Genomic DNA, 26689 nt, shown 5'->3' on the forward strand with positions numbered 1-26689 from the left:
CATCACATGGGCCACGTTTCAAATTTTACTTGCTGCATGTGGCTAGTGGTTACCATATAAGACAGAGCAGATATAGATCTTCATTTTCACAGAAAGTTCTACTGGATGATGCTGTGTGATATTTCCAGTTCCTGGTCTTAGGGAAACTTGGCCTTAAAGATCATGAGACTATAGTGCACTTTCCTTAAGAGTGATTGCCGTGTTGCAACATCATCATATTGACTACATAAGCAGAGGCTGAAATCAAAGTTCCGCCACTGAAATCTGAGTGACTTTTGCTAGACAGAAGGAACACGTTGACTGAAGCTCCCAATATCAGAGAGAAAGTTGTTTCAGCTTCCAAAGATCTATAGGCGGCAGGTACTTTTCAAATATTTTTATAATCCTGTATATTACAATAATCTTTTGAGGGTGGTATGGAGAACTATTGACCACTCCTCTCTTCTAAATAGCCATTTTTTTACCCTCAGATTGTGTCCTAAAGAAAAAATGATAGGTGATAGCATTCTTAAATAAAGTTTATACTAAGAACTTTTCTGCTAATTTGTCTTACCACTTTTGACATCTATTAAAAGATTGAACTGATATTTTGGGACATGGGCATGCAAAGGGGAGGGAATTATAGTCGGAGAGAGAATATTAATAAACAGGATCTTGAGTTCTTAAGCAACAGTCCCATCCCAGAGGGTTTTTTAAAAAGTTACAGCTGAAAGGTCACTCTAAATCTTATCCTTGAAGACATTAAGTGAGAAGGATTAAGGTCTTGCTAGACTTTTCTAATAGGCCAGATTGTCACTAGAAGTTAAATAGATCAAGCCATGAACAAAATGATTTACACAAATCCGAAGAAAACTGTTTTCGCTTTAAATTACCTGCATAGTTTTTAGAAAAATGTCTCTTATCCAATTTGAATTTCCTCAGATTTCTATTTCACTTTTTCAATAACATATAATTATCTTTATTATTCAATTTGTTATTGCTATGTAGACTGCAGTGATTTCTTCTTTTAAAAGTTTATAAATTGTCAATATTCTCTACATTTAATAAAATAATTGAAGTTTTACAAATTATTTTCATTAAGAAAATAAAAATGCAATGTGACTTTAACATTCCAGACTGACCATAATTGTTTATTGATTTATTGTTTTAAGAATGTTTGTTGATTCATGGTAGACAATAAAGAATGGTGCTTGGATTTGAGATTGTCAATATTTTATTCTTCTCACCTAGAGTAGCAGACACTTTGTGTGGTATGAATACAATTCAGAGAAAAACTGAAGATGTATAAAAATTCAGGGAGTTGCTCAATCTTGAACAGTCCAGATTGCTTTGTTTTTCTGAATGATGGTAAACAGATCTGGAGAATTTGTCATGGGTGTGATTAAAATACGTTTCCAGCCGATCTTCCTAAACAATGCTTGTTCTGTAAAGAAAACTGGAAAACGAATTAGATATTAATTGCATCTTTTCAGGAATAAAACTCGGGAGGAAATAATGTGAAGTGTAAGAGAAAAAAAGGCACAAAGCAAACTAGCACTTAAAAGATGAGCCATTTCCTAGTTGTAAGAACCTGGTTGCAAGTGCTTGAATTTGGACTGTTATAACATGGTTTTCTAGAGCAGAAACTGTTAAAAACTACTTTAGTTATCCAAAAAACGTTTGCCTGTGCTTTTATTAGTGTTCTGTTCCAATGAAATTAATCAACTAGTCTCTGGTAGTCCACTGCATAATTGTATTACAGCCACAAAGATAGAATTTATGAATGGAAACAAAAACCTCATAAGTTTTTGCTTATACACTCATACAAAAATGCTTTATTTCTAAATAACCCATCTCAAGGTGTTAGTATTTTCTAATTAATATCTCTTAATTAAGAACCAATATTAATCTACAGTATATAAACTGAAGTTGTCAAGTTTTAGAAAACACAATATCAAGAAAGCCTTAAATATTAGAGGGAACAGGTATATACCTTCAGAGCTCCATTCAGATAGACATGATGTGCTTGACAAAAGCTGTAGGGGCAAAATAGACAAAATAAGACAACTTAGAATTAGGAAACAGTCAAATTTAATAAAAGAAAGGTTTAATGAGTTACCTCAATCCTATTTTTAGCTGTAACAGTAGTTTCTTTTCTTTTGTATTTAAGGTGTATAGCTCATAATTCTTAGTAGTGGATTTATGACCTTTGCCCAGACTTTGCAAATTAATTTTTTGAATAAGTGGTACATTCACATGCATTTTTTTTTTTAACATGAACTCTCGTGTTGTCAAGGCGTGACTCAAACTCCTGGGCTCAAGCAATCCTGCTTTACCTCCCAAGCAGCTGGGACTACAGGCACATGTCACTGTGCCCAGCTAGGGTTAAAATATTTTTTTTAACATCTGAAAGGATATATAGCAACAAAGTGTTTCCCATCACTGTCTGCCAGGCAACTGGTTCCTCTTTTTATAGCTAAATTGACAGAACTGTTTATGCACATACAAGAACATGTAAATATGTTTCTAAAAATCTTTTAACACAAAATGGCATATTCTATATACTATTTTGTATTCCTTTTTTCAATTAATAATTTATCTTATAGATATTATAACTGTACACAAGAGTGTCCCTGTTTTTTAGGGCTGCAGAGAATTTCACGTTGATACATTGATGGACATTCGATTGTTTTCACATTGATACGTTGATGAAATTATACATTGATGGACATTAAATTATTTAAAAAATTGGCCATTATGAACAGCACAGTAATGAATAACCATCTATATATGGTCATCTCACTTGAGTGAAAGAATATCTAGAGACTAAGTCTCTCCAGAAGTAGATTTGCTGCTATTAGTAGTAACACATCATCACCTAGGGGTTTTAACAATATGCATTCCCATCAGTAATACATGAAATTGCCTGTTTCCATACCCTCTACTCAGCCCAAAGTGTGCCCAAACATTTAATCTTTGGCAATCAGCTTATTGAAAAATGATTTCGCAGTGTAGTTTATTATTATTATTATTATTATTATTTGAGACGGAGTCTTGCTCTGTTGCCCAGGCTGGAGCGCAGTAATGCGATCTCCGCTCACTGCAACCTCTGCATCCCGGGTTCAAGCGATTCTCATGCCTCAGCCTCCTGAGTAGCTGGGACTACAGGCGTGCGCCATCACGCCCAGCTAATTTTTGTATTTTTAGTAGTCACAGGGTTCCACCATGCTGGCCAGGCTGGTCTGGAACTCCTGACTTCAAGTGATCTGCCTGCCTGGGCCTCCAAAAGTGCTGGGATTATAGGCATGAGCCACCGCGACCAGCTGTCAATGTAGTTTTAATTTGCATTTTTAAAAATTATTAATGTAGTTTGTCATTTTTTTCATTTTGTTTCCTATGAATTGTCTGTTCATGTACTTGCTAATTTTCTATTGGATGTATTTTATTTGTAGTAGTTCTTTTTTTATTAGGAAAATTAGCTCTTTCTGATATTAATTGCAATTTTTTTTTTTTCTGGTTTGCTATCCATCTTTTGACTGCTTTAGTGGCTTTTGCTATAGAGACTTTTAAAAGTGTGTGTTTAAATTTGTCAACATTTCCAATGCCTTCTGGTTTTTGTGTCACTGTTAGAAAGAAAAAACTTAATCATTCCAAAGTTATAAAATGAATTCTTCCGTGATTTTTGTGCTCTTTTTTAGCTTTTACGTTTCACATGTAAATTATTTGAAATTTGTCCTGGCATAAAATTCAGATTTGACTTTTTTTTCTAGATGACTGTCCGCTTGTTCAAACAATATTTATTGAATGATTCTCTATGGAGTGTATTTATGGTAATAGCCAAATGTGAAGAACTATCACGTTAAGAATTAAATTAAGAATTAAAAGTGAAGTTTAATCAAGATTGTCAGTGAAGATAAGCTTGGCTAAACCCTTTCTTTTTGTCCTCTTCTCCCTCCTTTCCTTTCTTCTCCTTTCTTCCCCTCACTCTTGTTATCTTCTCTTCTATGTTTTTCTCTTTGTATCTTTATTTATATGTAACTGGGCTCATTCTCTTTGGGGACAGAAAAATTTTTACATTTTCTTGTAAGAAAATTTTAAATTTTAAATTTTCTTACAAATTAAAAAAAAATTAAATTTGTAAATTATATTATGCGTCTTTGTTTTGTGTAGTGCATTGCTTTCACACCCTCTGGGTGAAGCTGCTAAAAATTGGTGGTAGGAATTAAACAATTGGCAACTGTGGGATGACTTTCATTAAAGCAAGAACACTAGACAAGGAGAAGAAGTAAATTTTAGCACCAGCCTGGCCATCAGTTGTTTGACCTTCACCAAGTAACTAAACCTCTTTGGCCTGAAGTTTCATTTTCATAATTGCTTCATACTAGTAAAAGACATTGAGATTTCTTCAAGTTTAATATTCTATTAAATTTGATTCTGACATCAGCCCTGTCTACCTCATAGGGATGTTCTGAAGCTCTAACAAAAAATATATGTGAAAACACATTTTAAGCTTAAAAACAATGCACAGTATTGCTAAAACACACTGGAATAAATGTTATTTATATGTTCAGATCCTCACATATCTTTTTAGAGTTATGCAATTCGTTGTCATATGTATGTCAATTAGGAAGGAAGAGGAAAAGAAGTTCAAAAGGAGCCCATCATCAGTCTGATCAGTTAAGAGTTGCTATAACCACCAGTGAGCATTGATTCTACCTTCATAGTTGATGCAGCCATTGGAGTCTTCTTGACCTGCCATCAGAGCTTCCACTTCTTCCTCTTTCATCTTTTCACCTGATGAAACAAAACTCTCCTTTCAGAAAGAAGTCCATGTGGTATTTTCAAAATCCACCATAGGTCATCAGCCATAGTGGATTTTAAACTCATGGAGACTTAAACTCTTGGCATGTAGGAATTGTAACTTTCCCATTCTTTTGGTACTTAATATATTGTCAACTAATTGGTTTTTGAACGAGTTAATTAAATACACATTATCCCTTGTCATACAAACTGTATCCTATAAGAACTACCAGGCTTTCCTTTACTTACTCATTACCAATATTTTAAGTTAACATTTTCACCAAACTCACTGCCACTGAGGCCAATTGAAATGGTCATTAACTTTTGACTATTTTTTTCCCCCATTTTCCCTTTGTAGTATTTCCTCCTATTTTGGTGATGACATGATTCTCCTGTTATGTTCTTTCCTATATATTCTGTCTCACTAAGTCCACTGAAATAAATTCCCTTACCCAGGGTGGCTAGAACATGGCGGAGTTCAGCACCCATGACTGTGCCATTGCCTTCCTTGTCAAAGACACGCAGACCCTCAACAAAGTCTTCGTAGGTGCCCTGGTCCTTGTTGTTGGAAATGGCTTGCATCATAGGCAGAAATTGTTCAAACTCAATTTTCTTGGCATTCAGCTCTGTAAGAAATTGCAATTTTGAGGGTTATTAGCTACCATAATACTAACTCTGAGTCACAATTTAAACTTCAAAAGTTATTCTAGGTTATCTGAAAAACCTTGACACAGCTTAAATTTCAGCTGGTAAGTTGCTAAAATATCAAGAATATGATAATAGTTAATAGCATGAGGGTTGGAATTCCAGTGCCTGAACTTTTATTCCTAGTCTACAATTTGCAACTCTGACAGTGCACAAGTTAACCTTTTTGTGCCTCAAGTTATCATCTGTAAAATAGAGATAACTAATAGGGCTATTGTGAGAACTAAATGAGCTAATGAATGCAAAGTTTAACATAATATCTAGGATAAACTGAGTGCTTAATAAGTGGTAGCTTATTTTTAGTATTGTCCATTTAATATTTCCCATAAATACTTGCAAGCCATAGAAAAATGCACTGAGATACAACAAACTCACTAGTGGATTAAGACAGTAAAACTTAACTTTAGTACATATTCCACCTTTGTCCCCAGCTTTTGGAGGGCCTTCCCTTTCTTTAAATTTTAAGTAATTTAAGAAGTTTACAAGGAGAGAGTGTGTGTCAAATATTCTGGGATCTCCGGACTTCTTTGTACCTTAGAAGCCTGGAGATGATAGGACTTTATTGTCTTCTGACAAGGTAAATCTTATTCATGGAAAATCTAGACAGTCTATTTTGTACTATCCGGATGTATGCAAATGGATAAAGTTATGTATTCACCAAATCAAATCTTTTTACTACTCTTCTATATTTCTATTACATGCTATTTATATTTTTACATTGAAATTATATTGAGTAATATTTAAAAAATTAAATTTGAATGCCGAATAAATGAGTATTTTACCAAATAATTTTATGAAAGATGGATGTTTGCTAAGTTGGAAAGTGACATTTAAGGGTTTCAGCCTGGTTGCAGTGGCTCACACCTGTAACATCACCACTTTGGGAAGCCGAGGCAGGTGGAGTCCTTGAGCTCAGGAGTTTGAGACCAGCCTGGGCAACATGGCAAGACCCCATATCTACAAAAAAAAAAAAAAAAGAACAAAAAAGGCCAGGCATGCTGGTACATGCCTGTAGTCTCTAGCTACTTGGGAGGCTGAGGTGGGAGGATTGCTTGAGCCTGAGAGGTAGAGGTTGCTGTGAGCCAAGATCATGCCACCGTACTGTAGCCTGGATGACAGTGTGAGACCCCATCTCAAATAAATAAATAAACATTAAAATTAGGTTTGGCTGGGTGTGGTGGCTCACACCTGTAATTCCGGCACTTTGGGAGGCTGAGGCAGGATTGCTTGAGCCCGGGAGGTTGAGGCTGCAATGAACTATGATCATGCCACTTATTCTCACCTGGGTGACAGAGTGAGACCCTGCCTCAGGAAAAGAAAGAAGGAAAGAAAGAAAAAATAAAAATAGGGTTTGCCCTATTGCTTGCTCACTTGATCTCATGCTCTCGGCTTTTCTGCGTGGTATAATTGGATATTTCCTTCCAAAGAAAATGAAGTCAGCAGGCTGATTTTGAGTTTTGTTGAAATCAAGTTTTCTTTTTCTAACAAAGGAAAGGTCTCCAAAGAATTTTCGTTGTCAAGGGAAAGAAAAGATTATTTGTTATCTCACTCCCCTCTCTCTGTTTCCTAATGGCAAAGATAAACAGCCTGAATATCTATTTGAAAAACTTCAGTTTTGCATCTCTTTCAAAAATTATTTTTTATTGACACATACTTATTGTACGTGTTTATGGGGTAAAGTGTGATATTTGGATACATATGTACAATATGTAATGACCAAATCAGGATAATTAGCATACCAATCACCTCAAACACTTATCATTTCTTTGTATTGGGAACATTCAAGATCAACTGTTTTAGCTATCTGAAAATGAATTGCTGCTAGCATAGTCATCCTATAGTGCTTTAGAACACTGGAGCTATTCCTCCAATCTAGTTATAATTTTGTATTCACTAACCGACCTCTGGCTAGCTCTTATTCCCTCCTCTCTTCATTAAAGATAGATGTTTGGTAAGCTGGGAAGTGGCATTTAAAAATAAGATTTCTGTTGGGTGCAGTGACTCATGCTTATAAACCCAGCACTTTGGGAGGCCAAGGAGAGCAGATGCCTGAGCTGAGGAGCTTGAGACCAGCCTGGGCAACATGGTGAGACCCTGTCTCTACAAAACAAACTAAAACAAAACAAAAAGTAGCTGGGTGTGGTGGTGCACGTCTGTAGTCTTAGCTACTTGGGAGGGACTAGAGCATTAGAATTTATTCAGAACACTAGAATTTATTCCTCCAATCTAGCTATACTTTGGTATTTATTAACCAACCTCTGGCTGTCTCTTATTCTTTCCACCCTTCCCTGTCTCTAGAAAGCACTACTTTCTACTTCTCTAAAATAAAATTTTTTAGATTCTACATATGAGTGAGAACATGTAGACTTATCTTTCTGTCCCTGGCTCATTTTACTTAACATGATGTCTTCCAAGCTCATCCATATTGCAGCAAATGATAAAATTTCATTTTTTATGGTTAAATAGTATCCCATTGTGTGTATGTGTGTGTGTATATATATGTGTGTATATATATATCGTATTTTCTTTATCCATTCGTCTGTTGATGGACATTTAAGTTGACTCCATATCTTGGGCATCATGAATAGTGTTGCAATAAGCATGGGAATACAGATTTTTTTTTTGACATATTGATTTCCTTTTCTTTAAAAATATACCCAGTAGTGGGATTACTGGATCATATAACTGTTCTATTTTTAGTTTTGTCATAAACCATACTATTTTCCACAATGGTTGCACTTACATTCTCAGCAACAGTGTATAAAAGCTCCCCTTTCTCTACATCTTCCCCAGCATTTATTTTGTGTCTTTTTAACAATGACCATTCTAAGTGGGTAAGGTGGTGTTTCATTGTGGTTTTTAATTCACGTTTCCCTGGTGATTAGTGATATTGAACATTTTAAAATATACCTGTTGGCCATTTGTGTATCTTCTTTTGAAGGATGTCTATTCAGTTCATTTGCCCATTTTTTGATTGGATTATTTGTGGGGTTTTTTTTTTTTTGGCTGTTGAGTTTCTTATACATTTTGGATATTAATCCCTTGTCAAACAATTTGCAAATGTATCTTGTCTGTTTGTTTTGAGTGTCATTTTCTGTTAGACTATTATACTTTTCAATAAAACCATTGGGATTAAAAGTAATTTCCTTATTCTAGAATAATGACTGGATTTCTGAATTGAGTAAATGACTTCTGTAATTTAGCCACTTAGATTTCTCACTGATTTTTTTCCTAGGATTATCCTTGTGCTCTGTCTTTTGACACCCTGCTTCTGTCCACTCATAGAAGCAGTGTGTCAAAGGACAGAGCACATGGCAGTCAGCATGTATTTTTCAGTTGCTTGACAAAGTTGCAATTTCATTTCCACAGCTTTTATCAGAGAAGTTCTCTAGAACTGTGCCACTGGAATTTACTGAGAATTGTTTATGAAGTGTTTAAGTCATATTTAACATCTTTGCCAAAATGTGTTTTTGCCTTTGAAGATTTGAAGTCTGAAAAAATGTGCAGATTTGGATATTATTTCATTTCGTTAGCCTTTAATTATGAACATTTGAAATGATGATAGCATTAGGTATTTCTAATATCTAAAGTTAAGCATTGACATTTGACATTAGATATTTTATCATCTTGCAAATTCTCAAATGAAGTTTAACTTATTTTGTAAAGAAAAAGGCTGAGACTATATGGCTAAGAGGTGCACTTACCACAATCAGGAATAAACTGAGCCCTATTATGTGAAACATTTTTAAATCAATCTCTCTCTCACACACACACACACACACACCACACATACCACACACACACACTGCTACACACTTCCCTATACTTCAACACTTCTTGGAAAAATTGATGGGTTACCTTCATTGCTGGGGTTTCCCAGAACTTTCCTGACCTCTGCATTGGTAGGATTTGTGCCCAGAGCTCGAAGGACATCACCAACCTGGCTTAAGGTGATCTTGGAATCACCTGTTCTGTCAAACAGGAGAAATGCCTCCTTGAATTCTGCAAAAAGCAAGAAGCATTAGAATGCTTTTTTTCTTCCTCTAACCTATTAATTAAACCTAACTCAATCAATAATTCAGTTCAAACTCTTCTGTTTTACAACTTTTGCCAACTGTGCAAGTTGTTATTCTGGATTCTCTTTTTGTATCTCCAACTATCATTGGCAAAAACTTAGCATTTCTTTTTGGGATTATTTTAAAGCAGCATTTCCAACTTTAAGTTGCCTGTTATTGTTAATCAGATATGGAAATTGGGGCTCCTAGTCATATTCATATTTCCTTTACCTGCCTGGAAAGCAGGATTGGGTTAAAAAAAATTCCTAGGCCCTGAGAAATTTTAATAATCTCTCATATAATTAACAAGATTAACAAAATTTCAAAAAGAACAAATTTTTAATCAGGCTCATGGTATGTGAGGTTAACTCAAACTTTTCAAATTATATAGAAAAACCTCCTCTTGGGGTACAAATTTCCTAGGTTATCCCTTTAACCAGTTTTCTCCAGGAATAACTTTATTTTTCAGGAAAAATTTAGAAAGGTGAGACAAATCTATACATTCTATAGTTTATTAACTAATGTATGACTCTATTAGTCTCCAGGTATAATCAATTCAGAAGGAGAAATATTTGTTTTGGTATGATAATACCATTGTTATTGTGATAATCTCTTTATACTTTACTGTTTTTTCAAATAATACATATGACATATGTTGCTATATCTACTTTAGAATTTCGGTATGCCTTGTAATTACAGTTTTATGGAGAAAATTGTAGATTCACATGCAGTTGTAAGAAATGATACAGAAAGATCTCTTGTATGCTCTGCCCAGTATCTTCCAGTAGTAACATTTTGAAAAATTATATTATCACAACCAAGATATTCACATTGGTAGACTCCATCAATTTTAGTCATATTTTCCTAGTTTGCTTGATTCATTTTGTGTGTATGTGTGTATATTAAGTATACACAGCCATTCCCATTCTTTTCTGAATACATATTTTAAAGTGTTCTCCATCACACAATGGGGCCTATCATGGGGAGGGGGGAGGGGGGAGGGATTGCATTGGGGAGTTATACCTGATATAAATGATGAATTGATGGGTGCTGACGAGTTGATGGGTGCAGCACACCAACATGGCACATATATACATATGTAACAAACCTGCACGTTATGCACATATACCCTAGAACTTAAAGTATAATTAAAAAAAAAAATAAAGTGTTCTCTATTCTAATTATAATAATAGCATTGCTTACTTTCTCTAAATTTCATCGTTCTCTTTTGATAGAACAGGTTTGACTTTCACAATTATAGTGACAAAGAGTTTAGAAATGAATACCAAAGACAGAAAGGAGTGCTACTATGAATTTGGGGGCCAGGAAAACCATTTTAATTAGAACTTATAAACTAGATTACATTTTCTGGGAAACTCAAAAGTACTGATGGTGACTTGGAGTTAATATCAACCATACTCAAAAAATCGTTTTTGAATAAATTGGTAGAAGTGAAAGCATTTTTTAGGCTATCAGTGGTTTCAGATCAAAAGGTGCTGTCTAGATAGATTACTCAGCAAAATATTCCATCTTACTATTCCTCCATATCCTAATCTAACATCGCACTGACCTTATATTCACAATTCACTGCAGATCATGTTACCATTATTTGTTAAAACTTCCCTCTCAAATTCTATGCAGTTTGGCTACAGATCAATTCCCTACGCTAAAAAACTTGCTGCAGGCACTAGAAGTCATTAGTCAAATATTATTTTTCATCTTTCTAAGGGACATGTGAAACTGAACTATTCTTGTTACTGGCTTCAGGCTTTCATGAACAGACTGCTCAGCAGGTTCACTATTACCCTGGTCAGATGCCGAAGTGGAAATAGGATTTTATGGGCTGTAATAGAATCACTCTGACATTAACACTTTTGGTGATTTAAAGGCGGAGACCAGAAAGACACTATTTTTCTTACTCCAGATTTTTAACCCAAACTTTAGTTATTCTCTTGAAGAATTAATACCAGGGCTGGTTATACTATTTTCCAGGGGCTGGTTGCCTGTTTCTTTTTGATAAAATTTGATTCAGATACAGCCATTCCCATTTTATGAATAGTCTATGGCTTTCTTCACACCTCAGTGACAGAGTGGAGTTGTTTTTACAGAGACTATACTGGCAGCAAATCCTAACTTATTTACTATTTGGCCTTTTAAGAAGAAGTTTGCTAACTTCTGGTGTATAACAGTATTGTTCTAGAAATTTTGGTAATAATGGAATTGTTGTCATTCTGGGCTGCCCAAAAAGGTGACTGTTAACTGTTGCTCTTGAACACTAAAATGTGACTAGTGCAAGTGAGGAAAATGGATTTGAAATTTTATTTTTAATTAATTAAAGTTTAAATAGCCACATATGCCTAGTGTCTACTGGACAGCACAAGACTTAGACCTTTAGAATGCTGTAATTTTCCAGTTTTTGCCCCTTTTCCTTCAATCCTGTGATAGCTTCCAATAGAGCAGCCATGAACAGAATTCTTTAACCGCTAAACAAGGAAACAAACTAAAGAATATTTTCATTTAAGCAACTATAGGTTTTCCACATAATTTAAAATGCTGACATTTGTTTTCCTGCCACAAAGAAAACAGTACACTACACCCATGTTTACTGAACTTCTGTGTCTGAAATCTATTTCACAGACAGAATAAAAGGTTTAATGTTCAACATTAAATCCTCACATCCTTGCAAGGGTTTTTAAGTCTTCCCTTGCCTGATCCTACAATAGTTCGGTCAGAACAACTGTAAATGAGCTATTTGAGAGGACTGGGATGCAGCAGGTGACAATGTAGCAGCATCACTAGTAAAATGCATTAAAAATCAAACAAATTATAGTAGAATCACAAACTGTTTTCAATGAGAAAAAAGTCCTTCGTGGTATAATTTCAAATAATCTTGAGTTATGAGTCACCAAATCATCTAATCTGTCTACATGAGGCCATCAACCATGATGCAGATGCATGTGAGTCTGAACTGCAGTAAATATCCCTTTTTTCTCAATTTGTGTTCAAATATGAACTATTTCAGACACAGAAACAGACTTGAAGAATGGGAATCCTTTAGGTAGAGAACTGAGTATTTGAATAGGTTCTTATTAATCACCTATAATTATAATTATATTTTGCATATCATAATATATGTAATATAGACATACTACTTATGACTAATATTCTAATTTATACAATATTTTGAAGCTAATTTTTTCTCCTCCTTCCATCTATAAGTTTATTTATGTCTAGTTCATTTAGATATGTGACTCTTTCACTCCATAAAATATTCCTCAGTGTACTTCCTAGAAAACATCAAGCTCCTGTGGACTAATGGGATCTGTTGGATCCAAAGACCCAAAGGTGAAAAAGTTGACTTGTTAGGGAAACTATTCAGATTCTCTTGACTCTTAAGAGTTTTGAGTCTCCTAGCTAGTAATTGTTTTTATAAAATAAATTTTTAATCAACTTAAACTAATGTCAGATTTGGATCCTAGCACTAATTCTTTGAGTCATTGACAAAGTCTTGTCACATCTCTGGACTCTGTCTTGCATGTCTCAGGGAGGGGTTAAACCAGGAGACATTTAATGTTCCTTCTACAGTTCTATGCTAAATTAATCCTTCTTCTTTGTTTCTAAATTCATTTTTATTCTACAACTCACTATGTTATCCATTGAAATGATATAGTTTTAGTAATTGGGCAGCTTTATAATCAATTTTATTTTTCAAATTGACAATTCAGACTTGTCAAATCTCTCTTTAGGGATTATATTAGCAATTTAGCCATCTAAAATCTACTATATATATATATGGTATTATCTATTGTATCAAATTGGTTTTATTTAGGTATCAGTAAATATAAGGGCCTATTCTGTGGTGCTTATCTTGTGTTAAACCTTTGATTACTGAGTATCAGCAAGGGTTTCAGGTTGAGCTAATTTATATTTAGAGTGATCGAGAGCAATTTATATTTAGAATGGCAACACCAGTGGGGATAATTAGGAAGAACTAATCTCATCCCAAGGGAGTTGGTTTTCACACATGCCATCTTTATGAGTGTGCACATTTAACAACCATAGCTTTTAAACTTACCATCCTGCTGTTCCTTAGAGAACTCGATCTGTTAGAAAGAAATTGACCACAAAGAATGTTTTAACCAAACAAAAATGTTCTGAGTTTTAGTTGTATCCAGCTCATTCCCTGAGTAATCTTCAAAGTAAGCTCCAAAAGTCAGCCTACTTTTCAGAGTTCAGGCATAGCTTGGACACTAATAGGTTGAGCTGCAATGAAACATGCCTTGAAGATAAGTAATATTGCAGAAACTAGGCAGTGCTGTGCCTACATCTGTAGCAGAGAAACTCAATTCACTTACCAGCAATCTGGTCAGCACTGAAGGACTGCAGTGGTGAGGAAGAGAAAGAAAAAACAAGTACTCTTTCAAATGCATTGACAGAAGAATGAGCGCTGGTTGCTCTGAGATTTTTAGGAAGCTATGTAGGTGTCTTGGCATAAGAAGGTTGCCTTAGGACACTTTTGAATCTAGGAACATAAAAAACTATTGCAAAAGATAATTAGGGAATATCTTTCTGTATCTTAATGATTTAACAAATGCTACATTTAATACTTCCTAGGAATATCTATAGTATATTTAAGATATGTCTAATAAGATACACGGTGTTTGAGTACAGATATACCCATTAAAAAGACTACCTTAAGTCTGTCTTCTATTTAGCCAGTGCTTAAAGAAAAGTATACAAAACCGATGCATCAAAAGCAGTTTACTTAGTTTTAGCTATCAGCATCACTGGATTGTATTTTAAGGTATAATATTTTGCTGTAGCTACAGGTTTTTTTCTTCTAAATTTAGGTATAATGAATCTTATGTGATACAGCAAGAGTTGGTAAAGCATAAAGCACAGCTCTTGGAAGTAACATGTATTTTTCCAGTTGATAAACAGCTCTAATTATTTTCTTCTATCTTTAGTGGATCTCAACAAAACCCAAAAGTAGATACTAAAGACTCATATTGAATATGTTCTCTCCTCAGTTCCATTATTTGCCTATCTTTCTTCTCAATAAGACCATATCCTCTATCTATTTTATCCTATAAATGACAAATCATTGTCTCATAGGACCCACCATGATGGAGCGGCTGGGCTGCAACACAGCAGGAAAGCCGAAGAGTGAGTTGAGGGTTGCTCCGGTCCCTGAGTGGGGTCCTCCCTGGCTGAGGCTTCGTTTTATTTCTGGGCAAGCTTTGACCTCACAGCTAGCATCAGGTTTCAGAGATAAGTTGCCACACCCCTTAGAGAGTTCTTTAGCTTTCTTAGGGCAAAGGGAAAGATGGATCTGTACCCTGAGAGCTATTTTTAGGTGACCAGAACCTGGGAGTGGACAGCCATAGTGAGATGGAAACCTGTCAGTACTTTTATGGTCTTTATTTCCAAGAAGTTCTCTTGGAGCATCTTCTTTTAAGAAGCTTCCTATTTGTTCGATGGCAGAAGAGCCTAGAAGTTCTTTAAGGTCTTGGGCCAGACCCTTCTCTTGATGACCGTGGATTTTGAAAACTTCTAGTCAGCAAGTTTTGGTATTAATGCAAGTTTTTGAATGGGACTGGTTTGGGGTTTCAAATGGCAACTGCTATAGAAGGACCATCCTCTGAAGTGCTATCCTTTATGGTAAGGCTCAGAGGACTTGAAAAGGCCATGCACATTCTGCATGTTTCTTAGGCTGTACCCAAGTGACAATCTGGTCAGGTCTTGCAATCTCCAATTAAAGATCACTCTTTTGCAAGCATCATCTAAACCAGGAATAGTTTTGATCTCTGCTTTTCACCATTCTCCTTTAGTCTCCTGACGTTAGGTCTGGTTATTTTCCTCCCTCCTTGTTATCTTTATAATGGCTGAGTAGTCATATTTTTTTATTTTCAGAAGATTTTCTGGGCAGAAAAGCTGATAGATCATTTTTACATTCTTTTTCTCTCATCCTATACATTTTTTTTTTTTTTAACTATGCATAAGTTCTTACTAGAACATGCTGTTTCTGTTTCTGCTTCTGCCTTGGCAAATACTCTATGGCTCAGTCCCTAGAGCAAGAAGCCAAAAGAATGCATGGCAGTGCTTGTGGAATGCAAAATTGTATCTTATTTTATTATTTTTGAGACAGAGTCTTGCTGTCACTCTGGCTGGAGTGCAATGGCACAACCACAGCTCACTGTGGCCTTGAACTCCTGGGCTCAAGTGATCTTCCCACCCCAGACTCCTTAGTAGCTAGGACTACAGGCATGTGCCACTGCACCCAGTTAATTTTTATTTTGATTTTTTGTAGAGACAGGGTCTCGTTATGTTGCCCAGGCTAGTTTGGACTCCTAGCCTCCAACCATCATCCTGCCCAAAGTGTGGAGATTACAGGCATTAGTCAACTTGCCCAGCTAAAACTGTGTTTTAGAATTTTAAAGGTATCTAGGGGATTGGCCAGCAATGGGTTTTCATGGTAGCTTACCTGAAAATAGCGGACAACTCCCTTCTGGAAATGGTACTGGGAAAAGTGGTACAGGGAAAGATCCTCCTAGGATGTCCACTAAAGTTCAGACAAAATATTTATGAGTTTTCTACATGTTTAAAGCAGCTCACAGGCATACTGTATATTGGAGATTAATTGTAACTTGAGTACTGCTTCAACAACTGTTTTTAAGGGGATGGTCACAAAAAGCATGAAGTCTTTCCTTCTAGAAAGACATATACTTTGTAGCTTCTCCTCAAACCATTTCAGAAGAAATCAGCATTTAATATGCACATCTCTTCTGGCTCTAAGTTTATAAGTAGTGAAAAAAATCTCATAGAATCTTGAGTCCAAAAATGAAGACTGAAAATATAATTTTACAATTATTAGTACCCAGGTAAACATTTTCATAAATAGCTTGACCTTTTGAAAAGTTAATGGGAACTGAAATTTAACAGAAAAATTAAAAATGCTTTGAATCATTAGGGCAAATGGAAGGGAAAGACAAAGGTGGAAATGTGTAAGCTTTGAATATTACAAGGTTTGGAATCTTATAATTTTTGACATAAACGAAAGCATCAGAGCCTACCATGTTATCTTTGTGTTCCTTTTTACTTTTGTAATTATATTTATGTAATTACGTTATTAAATTTGAATTGTCTTATTGAGAACTAGCATATATAGTTAGTTGAGCTAATAACTATAAATAATACAAAATTAACCATCAAAATTGCCCTACTGAACATAATTATTTTCATATTTAATATTTTTTTCAGGTAAAAAAGTGTCCTTGCCTAGATATAAAATATGGTTAATCTGTGTAAAATCTATTGAGTAAACTGGAAAGTAAGTTTAAAATTTGTATTTAGGGCTGGGTGTGGTGGCTCACACCTGTAATCCCAGCACTTTGGGAGGCCGAGGCAAGCAGATCATCTGAGGGTGGGAGTTCAAGACCAGCCTGACTAACATGGAGTAAACCCTGTCTCTACTAAAAATACAAAATTAACCGGGAGTGGTGGCGCATGACTGTAATCCCAGCTACTCAGGAGGCTGAGGAAGGAGAATTGCTTGAACTCTGGAGGCAGAGGTTGCGGTGAGCCGAGATCGTGCCATTGCACTCGTGAAACTCTGTCTCAAAATAAATAAATAAATAAAATAAAATAAAATAAAACGTTTTATTTATGCCAGGTGTGGTGGCTCACGCGTGTAATGTCAGCATTTTGGGAGGCCTACGTGGGCAGATTACTTGAGACCAGTAGTTTGAGACCAGCCTGGCCAACATGGTGAAACCCCGTCTCTACTAAAAATACAAGAATTATCCGAGCCTGGTGGCATAGGCCCATAGTCGCAGCTACTCAGGAGGCTGAGGCAGGAGAAACACTTGAATCCAGGAGGAGGACGTTGCAGTGAGCTGAGATCGCGACATTGTACCCCAGCCTGGGCTACAGAGTGAGACTTCATCTCAAAAAAAAAAAAAGTTGTATTTATGTTATGAATAAGCTATTCCTAATGACTTGGATACTATAAAGTTTGTTATTAAAATAGAAGCAGTTAAGTGATATGCAGTTGTTAACTGTTTCACCCTAGTCTTTCTTCATACCTTTGTCACATAGAAAATGCATTTAGATATTTTTGGTACTTATTGAGAATCAACATAAATATTTGAGCACTTTATTTGACAACAGTAGGGAAGGCTATAGTATGGTCTAGAGAAAAAAAAAACTGTAGTTTAAAAACTAGAAGACCTAGATTCTGTGCTCATAGAATAAATGGGAAATCCAATTTTTTTCTGTGGCACACTGTTTTTTTGTTTTTTGTTTTTTGTTTTTTTGAGATGGAGTTTCACTCTTGTTGCCCAGGCTGGAGTGCAATGGCACGATCTCGGCTCACTGCAACCTCCGCCTCCCAGGTTCAAGCGATTCTTCTGTCTGGTTTACTTTCATAAATGGCAAAACTTATCTTCTCTCTCTTCCTTGGGGTTATAATGTTGGGGTAATCAGTCCTTTCAACAAAGGCAAATTAATTGTGTAATATGAATACACAATGTTGGCTGGTTTTTGCTTGAGTTCTCTATGTCATCCATTAGTTTTAAAAATCAGATTTACCTTTCTTCTCTCTGGAATGTTCTCCTCTCATTGCTTCTTTTTAGAAATTAAATATGCGACAAGCCCTGGTAACATTTGTTTCCCTTGAGAGAAACGTTTCCTATCTGTTTTCCCCAGTATTCAACATCACCCAGCGCTTCATCCCACTGAAAGTTTTTTAACTTTCTTGATTGTAAGCTTCTGGGAAGCTTAGGCCATTCCCGAAGTCATTTGTTCCTGATGTAGAACTGGATGTGAGCCTAACCCAACCTGTCTCCAATAGAACACTTCGCTTGCCTTATTCTTAAGGGTTATCCCTCCATAACTCTCTGTAGAATACCTTGCCTATATTTGAAGCTCAATAGATTTTCATTAAGTTAGAATCATTAGAACATGTATATCCTAAGCTCCCCCTTCAGATATAAACTTCTCCTCTAGAAGGTTGTGTACCATGAGGGAAAAGACTTCACCTGCTCAAAGTTAGCATGCTCATTTTGAATTATTGATACATGCACATTTATATTTCTAGCAGCTTCCTTTGGATGTTATATAAATGTTTTTGACCTGGACTTCTAATTTTCCAATCCCCAATTTGTTTTTTAAGGCTCTTTTAAATTCTAGCCTATATATTTATCTTAGACTCTTAGTAAACTAGTTACATTACACATTTTTATGATTTGTGCTATCATTTGATGTTGGATTTAGGTAATAGTAGTCTACAACATACTGCTACTAAAAAGAATTTATCACAATGTTTACAAATTCTTTTTTACTTTGAGAAGCATCTTTCTAATAGTAATAATGAGATTAAATTAACTAATTAAACATCAGACAATGTATCTATTTGGTTGGTGCAAAAATAATTGCGGTTTTGCCATTACTTTTGTACCAACCTAACAGAAAGAATTGAATTATAGAAAAAGAATATTAAAATGCTGTTAATCAAACAGGCTCTGGAATTGATGTAGGTTAAGCCTTAGTAAAAGAAGAAGAGCTGAAATTAAAGATAACTGGGGAGACATATAATATTGAATACTGGGAGAAAATGCCCTGGGAAGGAACATGGACTACATTCTTCAAATAACTCGATGGTCCTTGCAACATACAATGGGGACTAATGACTAGAAAGGCTAAAGAAGCTAATATAATCAGGGCCAGTTTTCAATCAAAGAAAACACTGCTCTATGCTCTCTGATTTAATGCCTGGCAGAGAGACCAAAGACCTGGATGTATATAAATCCTTAAACTTATTTTACCTAATTTTCACTCCAATCTCACAGAGTTTCTAGGAACCACCATAAAAGGCCAGGAAAAGCACTATTTTGGAACTCTTGGGAATTTTGTGCTTCAGAATAACTCACTTAAGTTGAAGGAAATAAATATTTTTGCATTTTTGACTTCAACATAGGACATACTTAGGCTAGTATATATCTAGGCTAGTTACTATAATATGGTATAAACAGGGGAAATTAAGAGTATTGAGAATATGGCACCAGCCCAGTTTCTCTAATATAAGAGAGATTAGATGGTTAGATTGCATAAATTGATCTGGTCTGAGATAAAATGTTTAATTTTGTGCCATGAAGTCCTAGATTAGTCAACTGAATTCAGTCACATGAGAGCAAAAACTCAATTATTAAAATAAAACAATTCAGACCTACAGGAACTAAGCTAAGTCTAAGTGAATTTTAATAAAAATCTAGAAAACACAACCTGTTACACTTTTTCTGTTTTCTCATTAGCTTTCTTATGATTAATAATTGATAAAGAAATTTAAAGTTTCTTGAGAGCTGCCCATACTTTTGTCTCCTTTGTGCATTTGTTTGCATGTAATTTCTTAAAAACCTACATTGTGTTTTTGTTCATTCTTTTATTTTAAAAAATTCTTTGTGTGTTTTGAGACATAAGTATCTGCTTCTTCCTATTTGGAATAAAAGTTCCTTTTGTGACAACAGGGATAAGAATATTGGCATTGCCATTCTGGAGACTTCGAGAACTTGTGGAAAGAAAGCTAGATTGGGAATTTTGTTTTAGCTTTCTTATCATAAATCATGTGTCTTTTGATTAACTTCTCTCATCTAGGCTATAGTTTCATCAGTATAAAATACTCTACTGCACGATTTCTAGTATTTCTTATGTTTCTGCAAGGTTGTGAGTTTTCCATCCTTTTGTCAGTAGAATCCACTTCAACTCACTCATTTTAATGGAAAAGGAAGGATGCCTAAAAATTCAATAGGTAATATTAGTCTGAAGTAATTTAGATAAACAGGAATTAAGCAAAACATAACTTCATAACATCATATTCAAGCCAGTTGGATTTTTTTCATAAACAGGAGACATGTTCCACTGGGCATTTAATAGGTACTTTATCACAGCGAAAGGAAGAGTATAAAGTTGAGAAGATGTAGTTACATCTTTAGGGATACTTTTCTTCTCTGGCTTCACTTCACTGTTATTAATTTGTGACCAGAATAGCCAGAATTTATCACCCATATAATATACCTTTTAACTAGTATAATTGAAGCCATTTCTACTTTTATATTGTAATTTTTGACCTTCACATTCTGATTTAAGGTAAGAAACAAACTGTAGAAGTTGATATAGAAATAAACCACAGAAGATCTTATTTTTATATGAAAAGTATTTCAGTCTGAAGAGCAGCAGAAGAAAGTGTAGTATCAGCAGACTAAATATAATCCTTTCCACCATGAGTCAGATGGTGCTTAATACTAGGTAATTATGGAATGAGTTCTAAAAACAACTTGCCAGGGGTTCATTTGCAGCACTAAAATGCCGAGAGCTAAATTTGGCGCGGTCACTTTATGGTCTCCTTATCCTGCAAATATTTAGTTTTACTTAAAAGTGTTATTCACTATTAATTGGTGAACAGATCTCTTATTTTCAAAGCTACATTTTCCTTTCAAAGACATTATCCTTCAAAATATGATTCTAGAGAAAATTACAAAATACCCTTTAATATTTTCCCACTTCTCCCCCACCTGTTCTCTTCTGTTACAGCATAGATATTTGAAAGAGGAAATGTGATACTGATACCTAGTAATAGTGTCAAATAATTTCTGATTTGCTCCTGAGGTTATATTCATATTGCAAATGGATTAATATTACAATTGGCTAACATTATAGTTGTATTAAAAATTAATTTGAACTATTAAAAGGCCAGAGTAACAGAAAACAAACTTTTAAGATCATGTAAGGAAAAGTTAGAAACGACCTATACATATTTTTACCTATGTTTTTCTAATTAGAAATTGACTACATGTGTTCTTTTACTCAGAGTAGTTAGGGTTAAGATTTTATCATATTAAACATGTGGCATTGTATTTCTGCATACCATCCCAAAGAATATAGGTTGGGATTTCCAGTTTGAATAATGCTGTTTATTTGTAAACAAAATAGAGATCTCATAGCCTCCTTAGAATATTAGCCTGATGGCAAAAATTGAAGGTCATATTTGATGTATGTGTCTTTAATTGAACAAAAGTACTAAAAAATCTTAATCAGTTTCATTATATCTAATAGCATTTAAAAATATCCATTTTCCATTTACAACATCCTATAGGAAGATGGAACAAAATGAGTAGGAATATTTCTAGGTTCCTGATATTGCACCCTCCTTCTGTAAAACAGAACATCCAAGTTGTCAGGTGCTAAGATAGGGAAATGGAGAACAGAATAGTAGTGAACGGTCAAGGTCAAAAGTCTTGGTGAACTTGCTCTGATGTGTCTGTCATCCCCTCTTCTGGTTACACAGGATTGTGCAGGGCAATATAAAAACAACTCTACCTCATACCCTTACCTCATACCCATACTCTTATGTGTAAAAGGGCTCTTTACACATTCTTAGAAACAGCAACTTACTTTTTATAAATGAGGGTGGTAGTTTCGGATACGGTTAACGCAGTTGACTCTGGATTTTGCTTGCTAAGTTAAACCCTAGGTCCATCACTTAACTACTTATTTGATCATATGTATAGCACTTACCCTCTTTTAATCTCAGTTTCTTTACTTGCAAATTGTGGATACCACAACTTCAGTGTAATATTGTGAGGATTAAATAAGATAACATGGCAAAGAGTAAATTCACAATGAATATTGGTTATTGTTACAAAAAGCTTTATAAACTTCAGAGCCTTTCGTGGAGCATGACTTCATTTGATTTTTCTCAGAAATTCTTCTAAAGGAAACTGGATTTATATTAGCTTTGTTAGAAATAAGAAAAAAGAACTTACAGGTGAACAAAAGTAATCCTATACCTGGGCCAAAACAAATTGGGCGCCACAATGCATATACAACTATCTGCCTCCACTGAATCCCCATCAGTAAGTAGATGCATTTGGGAACATTAGATTTCTACCTTATACATTAAATTGAAAGTTTAAATTTTCCCAAGCATGTGGTCAATTGTTGAAGCAAGATTTCTTATTTGATAGTTTCTGTCAATGCATTCTGTACCTTTACCATGTTTTATAATATCACTCACAATATTTAGTCAGGGCTGACCTGATTAAGTGGTGAATACAATGAGAGTTAAAACTCAAACAGCACAGTGAGAAACATGATTCACAATACCATCACCTCACAGCAATACTGCCATACAGTGCATGCATCATGCAGAAAATTCACTTACACATTGAAGATCTAGAATCTAGGCACATGGTTATGTTATTACTTTCATTATTTTACTTGGTTGCAGTTTTGAGCAATGTGTATTCTTGTTTTTGAACCTACAACCATACTTATGCTGGGTTTTAATTCCTGTAACTGTGATTCTGTTAGGCTGTGTTCTTTTGGTCTGCGCATTGTCACTGGAAGTATTAGCTCTCTGAAGTGCTTAGAACCACCAAGGACAATAACTTTAGTGTTCAAATATCAATAGTACTTTGTTGCTGAAAAGGGTATTTATAGAAAATCCATTAGGATTGGACATCAAGTAAGCACTCCTTCAGAGAGTATCACAAAATTTGTGTCAGAACAATTGAAGAAATGTTGTAAACTAATAACGAACAAACCAGGAAATCAGGTTGGAAAGCACATTTAAGAAGGTGATAAAACTAATTAATTATATTCAAGATTTATGGGGGAATCAAATATATGGCTATTAAATGTAGTATGTTACAATATGAAACATAGATATTAGCTGGGAATACTATGGAGAAATTAAATTTTACCATGGCTGTGACTATAGTACTACACAAAGGCAGGTATGATTAAACTACAGCATTACTCAAAGTCTAAAGGACAGCTAAGTTTCTAATCTTATATGATTTATGAAAGAAAGTTTATAATCCAATTAAGTTTTGTTCTTTGTTGAATTTTTGGAAAGTTAATGAATGCATATAACAGCTCTATTAATTTCTTTAAAGTTCATTTTCTCCGCTTGAAAAAATTGTATAGCTTTTATGAGGTAATATATCTAGAAACATTATTAAGTGATTAAAAGCATCATAATATAAAATGTTTTAATGTATGTTTTAATTAGGCCTGTTACCTCCTGGGATAAAACTAAAGTTTATAAAATTCTCAAGTTGTATCAGTTTCTTTGGCTGTGCTAAGATACATCTAAATATGCACTAATTTATTTCATATTAATGAATGCAAAGCATTGAAGACATTTACATTTCTTTACAAAAGTGTGTTAGTTTCTCTTTTTTTTCTCTGTTACAAATGGGCCTTCTGAATGGAAGATAAAGGTTTTTTTTTTTCTTGTTTCTTCAAGATTCATTTAACTTCTTTTTGATTTGTGTCCCTTACTGGAAACCATCACATCTCTTGCTCTGCAATGAAATAATAAAGATGGAGCATGCCCCATTCTCACAGAGACACTCCAGGGGTATTTCCTTCTTTTGCTTAGTTGTACAAACTCATATTGTATCCTCACAATATCACACAATATTGAGCTTGTACGACTCAATTTAACATATTGACAGAAGAATAAACAAATTTTCAAGATTCTGAAAAGTGTTGTTTTTCTGCTGACTATGAATAAGTAATTGGCTTAATTTCTGGATTAGAAAAGAGATGTTTTCTCTTTTCTTGGAGATCTCTCCCCGGCCAAACTAAATATTTATGTGCTCATTCTTACACAGTCCTCAGGGAAGAAAATTAATGCCTGTTTTTATTAGACACTTCGTTTGCTTCTTAGGTAAAGAGGTACATTTTCTTTTCTTTCCAGAAGTCTGTAATACCAGATACAAAAAGATAACATTGTTTTATAAATCACAATAAATATAAAAAGGAATAGCTTTGACACTGATTCGTATTTCTAATGTTACTATAGAGTGAAGAGTTAAAGATGAGGGACAATCAGAATTACTATCATGGCTATGATCTCACTGTGTAATGTAGTCAGTATGCATCTGTAAAGGATACATTAACTAGGATTGCTGGGATGAAAAATTTGGTTTCCTCTTAAAGAACTGTATGCATGCAGTCCTCAAGGTAGAAAAACATTTATCAGAAGAGCTGACATGCATCTTTTTGTCCTCCTAAGTCGATATCCATTAAGAACAGTTCTTAACCAATATTATATCCTATGACCGATTTTTTAAAATACTTCAAATACCTACAAGCTAAAGATTAAATATTTGTGATAATTTGCTTATATTTTAAACAAAATTTCATGTTTAACTCAAATGTTATACAAATTATGAATATATTTAACGTCATTACATAATGTCTAAGGATGATCTAACTAAATATTTTTGGGACTTAAAAAATTCTTCAGTTATATTAAATAATGAAATGTTTGTTTATGGGTCAGCATCATAGTCACAAGTAAACAATGGTAAATTGGCAAAATTGAGATTTATTACATATACAACTTTTGGTTTAAGTGGAAAGATCACCTCATGGGTACTTTTGCTCATTGGTTTTCCTTATAAGGCAGTTTTCCTTAGATAAAAATTTTCAAATTGTGATATGAGCCAATCAGAGCTCAGTGAATGAAGAGAAGGTGCACATTTAATGAGTCACGTCATTGGAAGTTAACAGACGTATCCATTTTCCAAAAGCAGATAATCTTTTGGCAATTGAGAACTTTGATCACAGCGAAGTGTTGACACAATAATTAATCACATTTTTCTTAGTTCAAGATCAGTATGCAAATACTCTAAGACATAAGCTAAAAGCCATGTAATAACAAGTTTTATAATTAATTTTGTTAGTTTCATTTAGAAGAAACTCACAAATTCTGAATTAAATATTGTGAATAAATAAACAAGATGACAGTTATAGTCACTGAAACACTTGAGTGCCTAATTTTCTGCGCTGAGATCTCATTTAGTGTTGTGTCAAATTTTATTAGGCAAAACTGAAGGGAGAATGAACTTGAATTGCAAAAAATAAAGTAGCTGTCAAATACATACAGGACAACTGGGCCATCAGCTGTTTTAAACTTCTGGAAATAAGTAGGGGCTAAAACTTTCCTTTTGATGTAGTTGTAAGGTAAGGGATCTGGTTTCCAGAGAGATTTTATTTAAAACCCAAACACTGGTTTAAATATTCTTAAATGCTACACCGTTAAATATATATACTTTTCTCCTAAATAGTAAAAGTGCTATTTAGGGAAAAATGGAAACTTGAGAATAAAAAATAGAGCAAGCACAGGCTTCACATATATACCATACTCTAATAATCTTTGAAATTATATGCTGGTATTCATTTTTTAAAGCAGAATTCTCTTCTTCAAAATCTACCAGTTCACTAAATAATGCTATTCCTCTCAATGAAAAATACACGCCTTTGCAAGTTCCTAGAGTTCTTTACTATTGAAAGATGTTTCAGTGACCACACAATTCATCTGTTTAGTTACCTTAATGGCAGAGAGGTCAATTTTTTCTTCTTTGGGTTTGGCTGGGGCAGGGGCAGGTGCAGGTGCCGGTGCCGGTGCCGGTGCCGGGGCAGCCGCAGGTTTCTTCACGTCTTTCTTTGGTGCCATTTTTTTTTTTTTTTTTTAAAGGGTGGGTTAAAAAGAGAAGGAGTTCCTCCAAAAGAACCTGTCAAAATGATTCTTGGAAGAGGAATGGTGGTTCGGTTGATCCACAGCCCAGTGTCTTGAAGGTGGACCCAGAGTGTTAAACGGTATAAGGGCATGCATATATATTTCACTTAGTGCCTAATAGAATCTTGACACATGCGGCTGGATTGGATAGTTCTCTAGTCAAGGGGGATGGCATTCCGGCTCAGACTATAAATGGAATCTAAAGGGTCAGGGCTTCATCAATTTTTTTTAACTCTCTTTCCTTTTTTTTCCCCCCCACACCTCCATATATAAAGGAGAAAGAAATATGACAGAGCCAGCTTCAGATCCTTTGATGACAGTGAGGTAGATTGACTGTACTTTTTCTTGGTAGAATTACAGTTCTGCTGAAGTTGTAAATCTTTTTTTCCCTCCTTGCCTAAGAGACTTTACTGAAGGATTCCATTTCAACTTGGAATTTTGTCAGGGAGTATCACCAACTTTCACACAGCTTCTTTGCTCATGCTCCTCCCTCACTGCCATAATTTGCAAGGAAGTGTTGGTCAGCAAAGAGGTGGTGGTGGTTAAAAATAAAAAAGCAGAC

At 34.8% G+C, this 26689-nt stretch overlaps 1 protein-coding gene across 2 annotated transcripts; it reads right to left on the minus strand.

Annotated features, from left to right (window-relative positions):
• Positions 1-1109: 1109 nt before the first annotated feature.
• Positions 1110-26218, minus strand: MYL1 (myosin light chain 1). 2 transcript variants are annotated; one of them, XM_023220142.2, is made up of 7 exons: positions 25939-26218; positions 13615-13642; positions 9343-9486; positions 5232-5405; positions 4696-4773; positions 1973-2015; positions 1110-1423 (listed from the first exon to the last, which is right to left on the minus strand). In XM_023220142.2, the coding sequence occupies exons 1-6, from the start codon at positions 26062-26064 to the stop codon at positions 1987-1989; spliced, it is 579 nt and encodes a 192-aa protein (XP_023075910.1). In that variant the 5' UTR covers positions 26065-26218; the 3' UTR covers positions 1110-1423; positions 1973-1986. The 2 variants fall into 2 exon arrangements, with proteins under 2 accessions (XP_023075910.1, XP_023075919.1); XM_023220151.1 differs by lacking the exons at positions 13615-13642; positions 25939-26218 and adding exons at positions 13895-13919; positions 14662-14729 and having other exon boundaries at positions 1114-1423.
• Positions 26219-26689: the final 471 nt, after the last annotated feature.

The sequence above is a fragment of the Piliocolobus tephrosceles genome, chromosome 11 (genome assembly GCF_002776525.5).
Source record: "Piliocolobus tephrosceles isolate RC106 chromosome 11, ASM277652v3, whole genome shotgun sequence".
In the NCBI taxonomy this organism is placed as follows: Eukaryota; Metazoa; Chordata; class Mammalia; order Primates; family Cercopithecidae; genus Piliocolobus; species Piliocolobus tephrosceles.

Excerpts from the sequence above, each read along its gene's own strand:
- MYL1 (XM_023220142.2), bottom strand. The coding sequence starts at position 26,064 with ATGGCACCAAAGAAAGACGTGAAGAAACCTGCGGCTGCCCCGGCACCG. Across the intron at positions 9,487-13,614 it reads CTCTAAGGAACAGCAGGATG|AATTCAAGGAGGCATTTCTC; the intron begins GTAAGTTTAAAA and ends TGCTTTTTGCAG. Across the intron at positions 4,774-5,231 it reads CCATGTTCTAGCCACCCTGG|GTGAAAAGATGAAAGAGGAA; the intron begins GTAAGGGAATTT and ends TTGTTTCATCAG.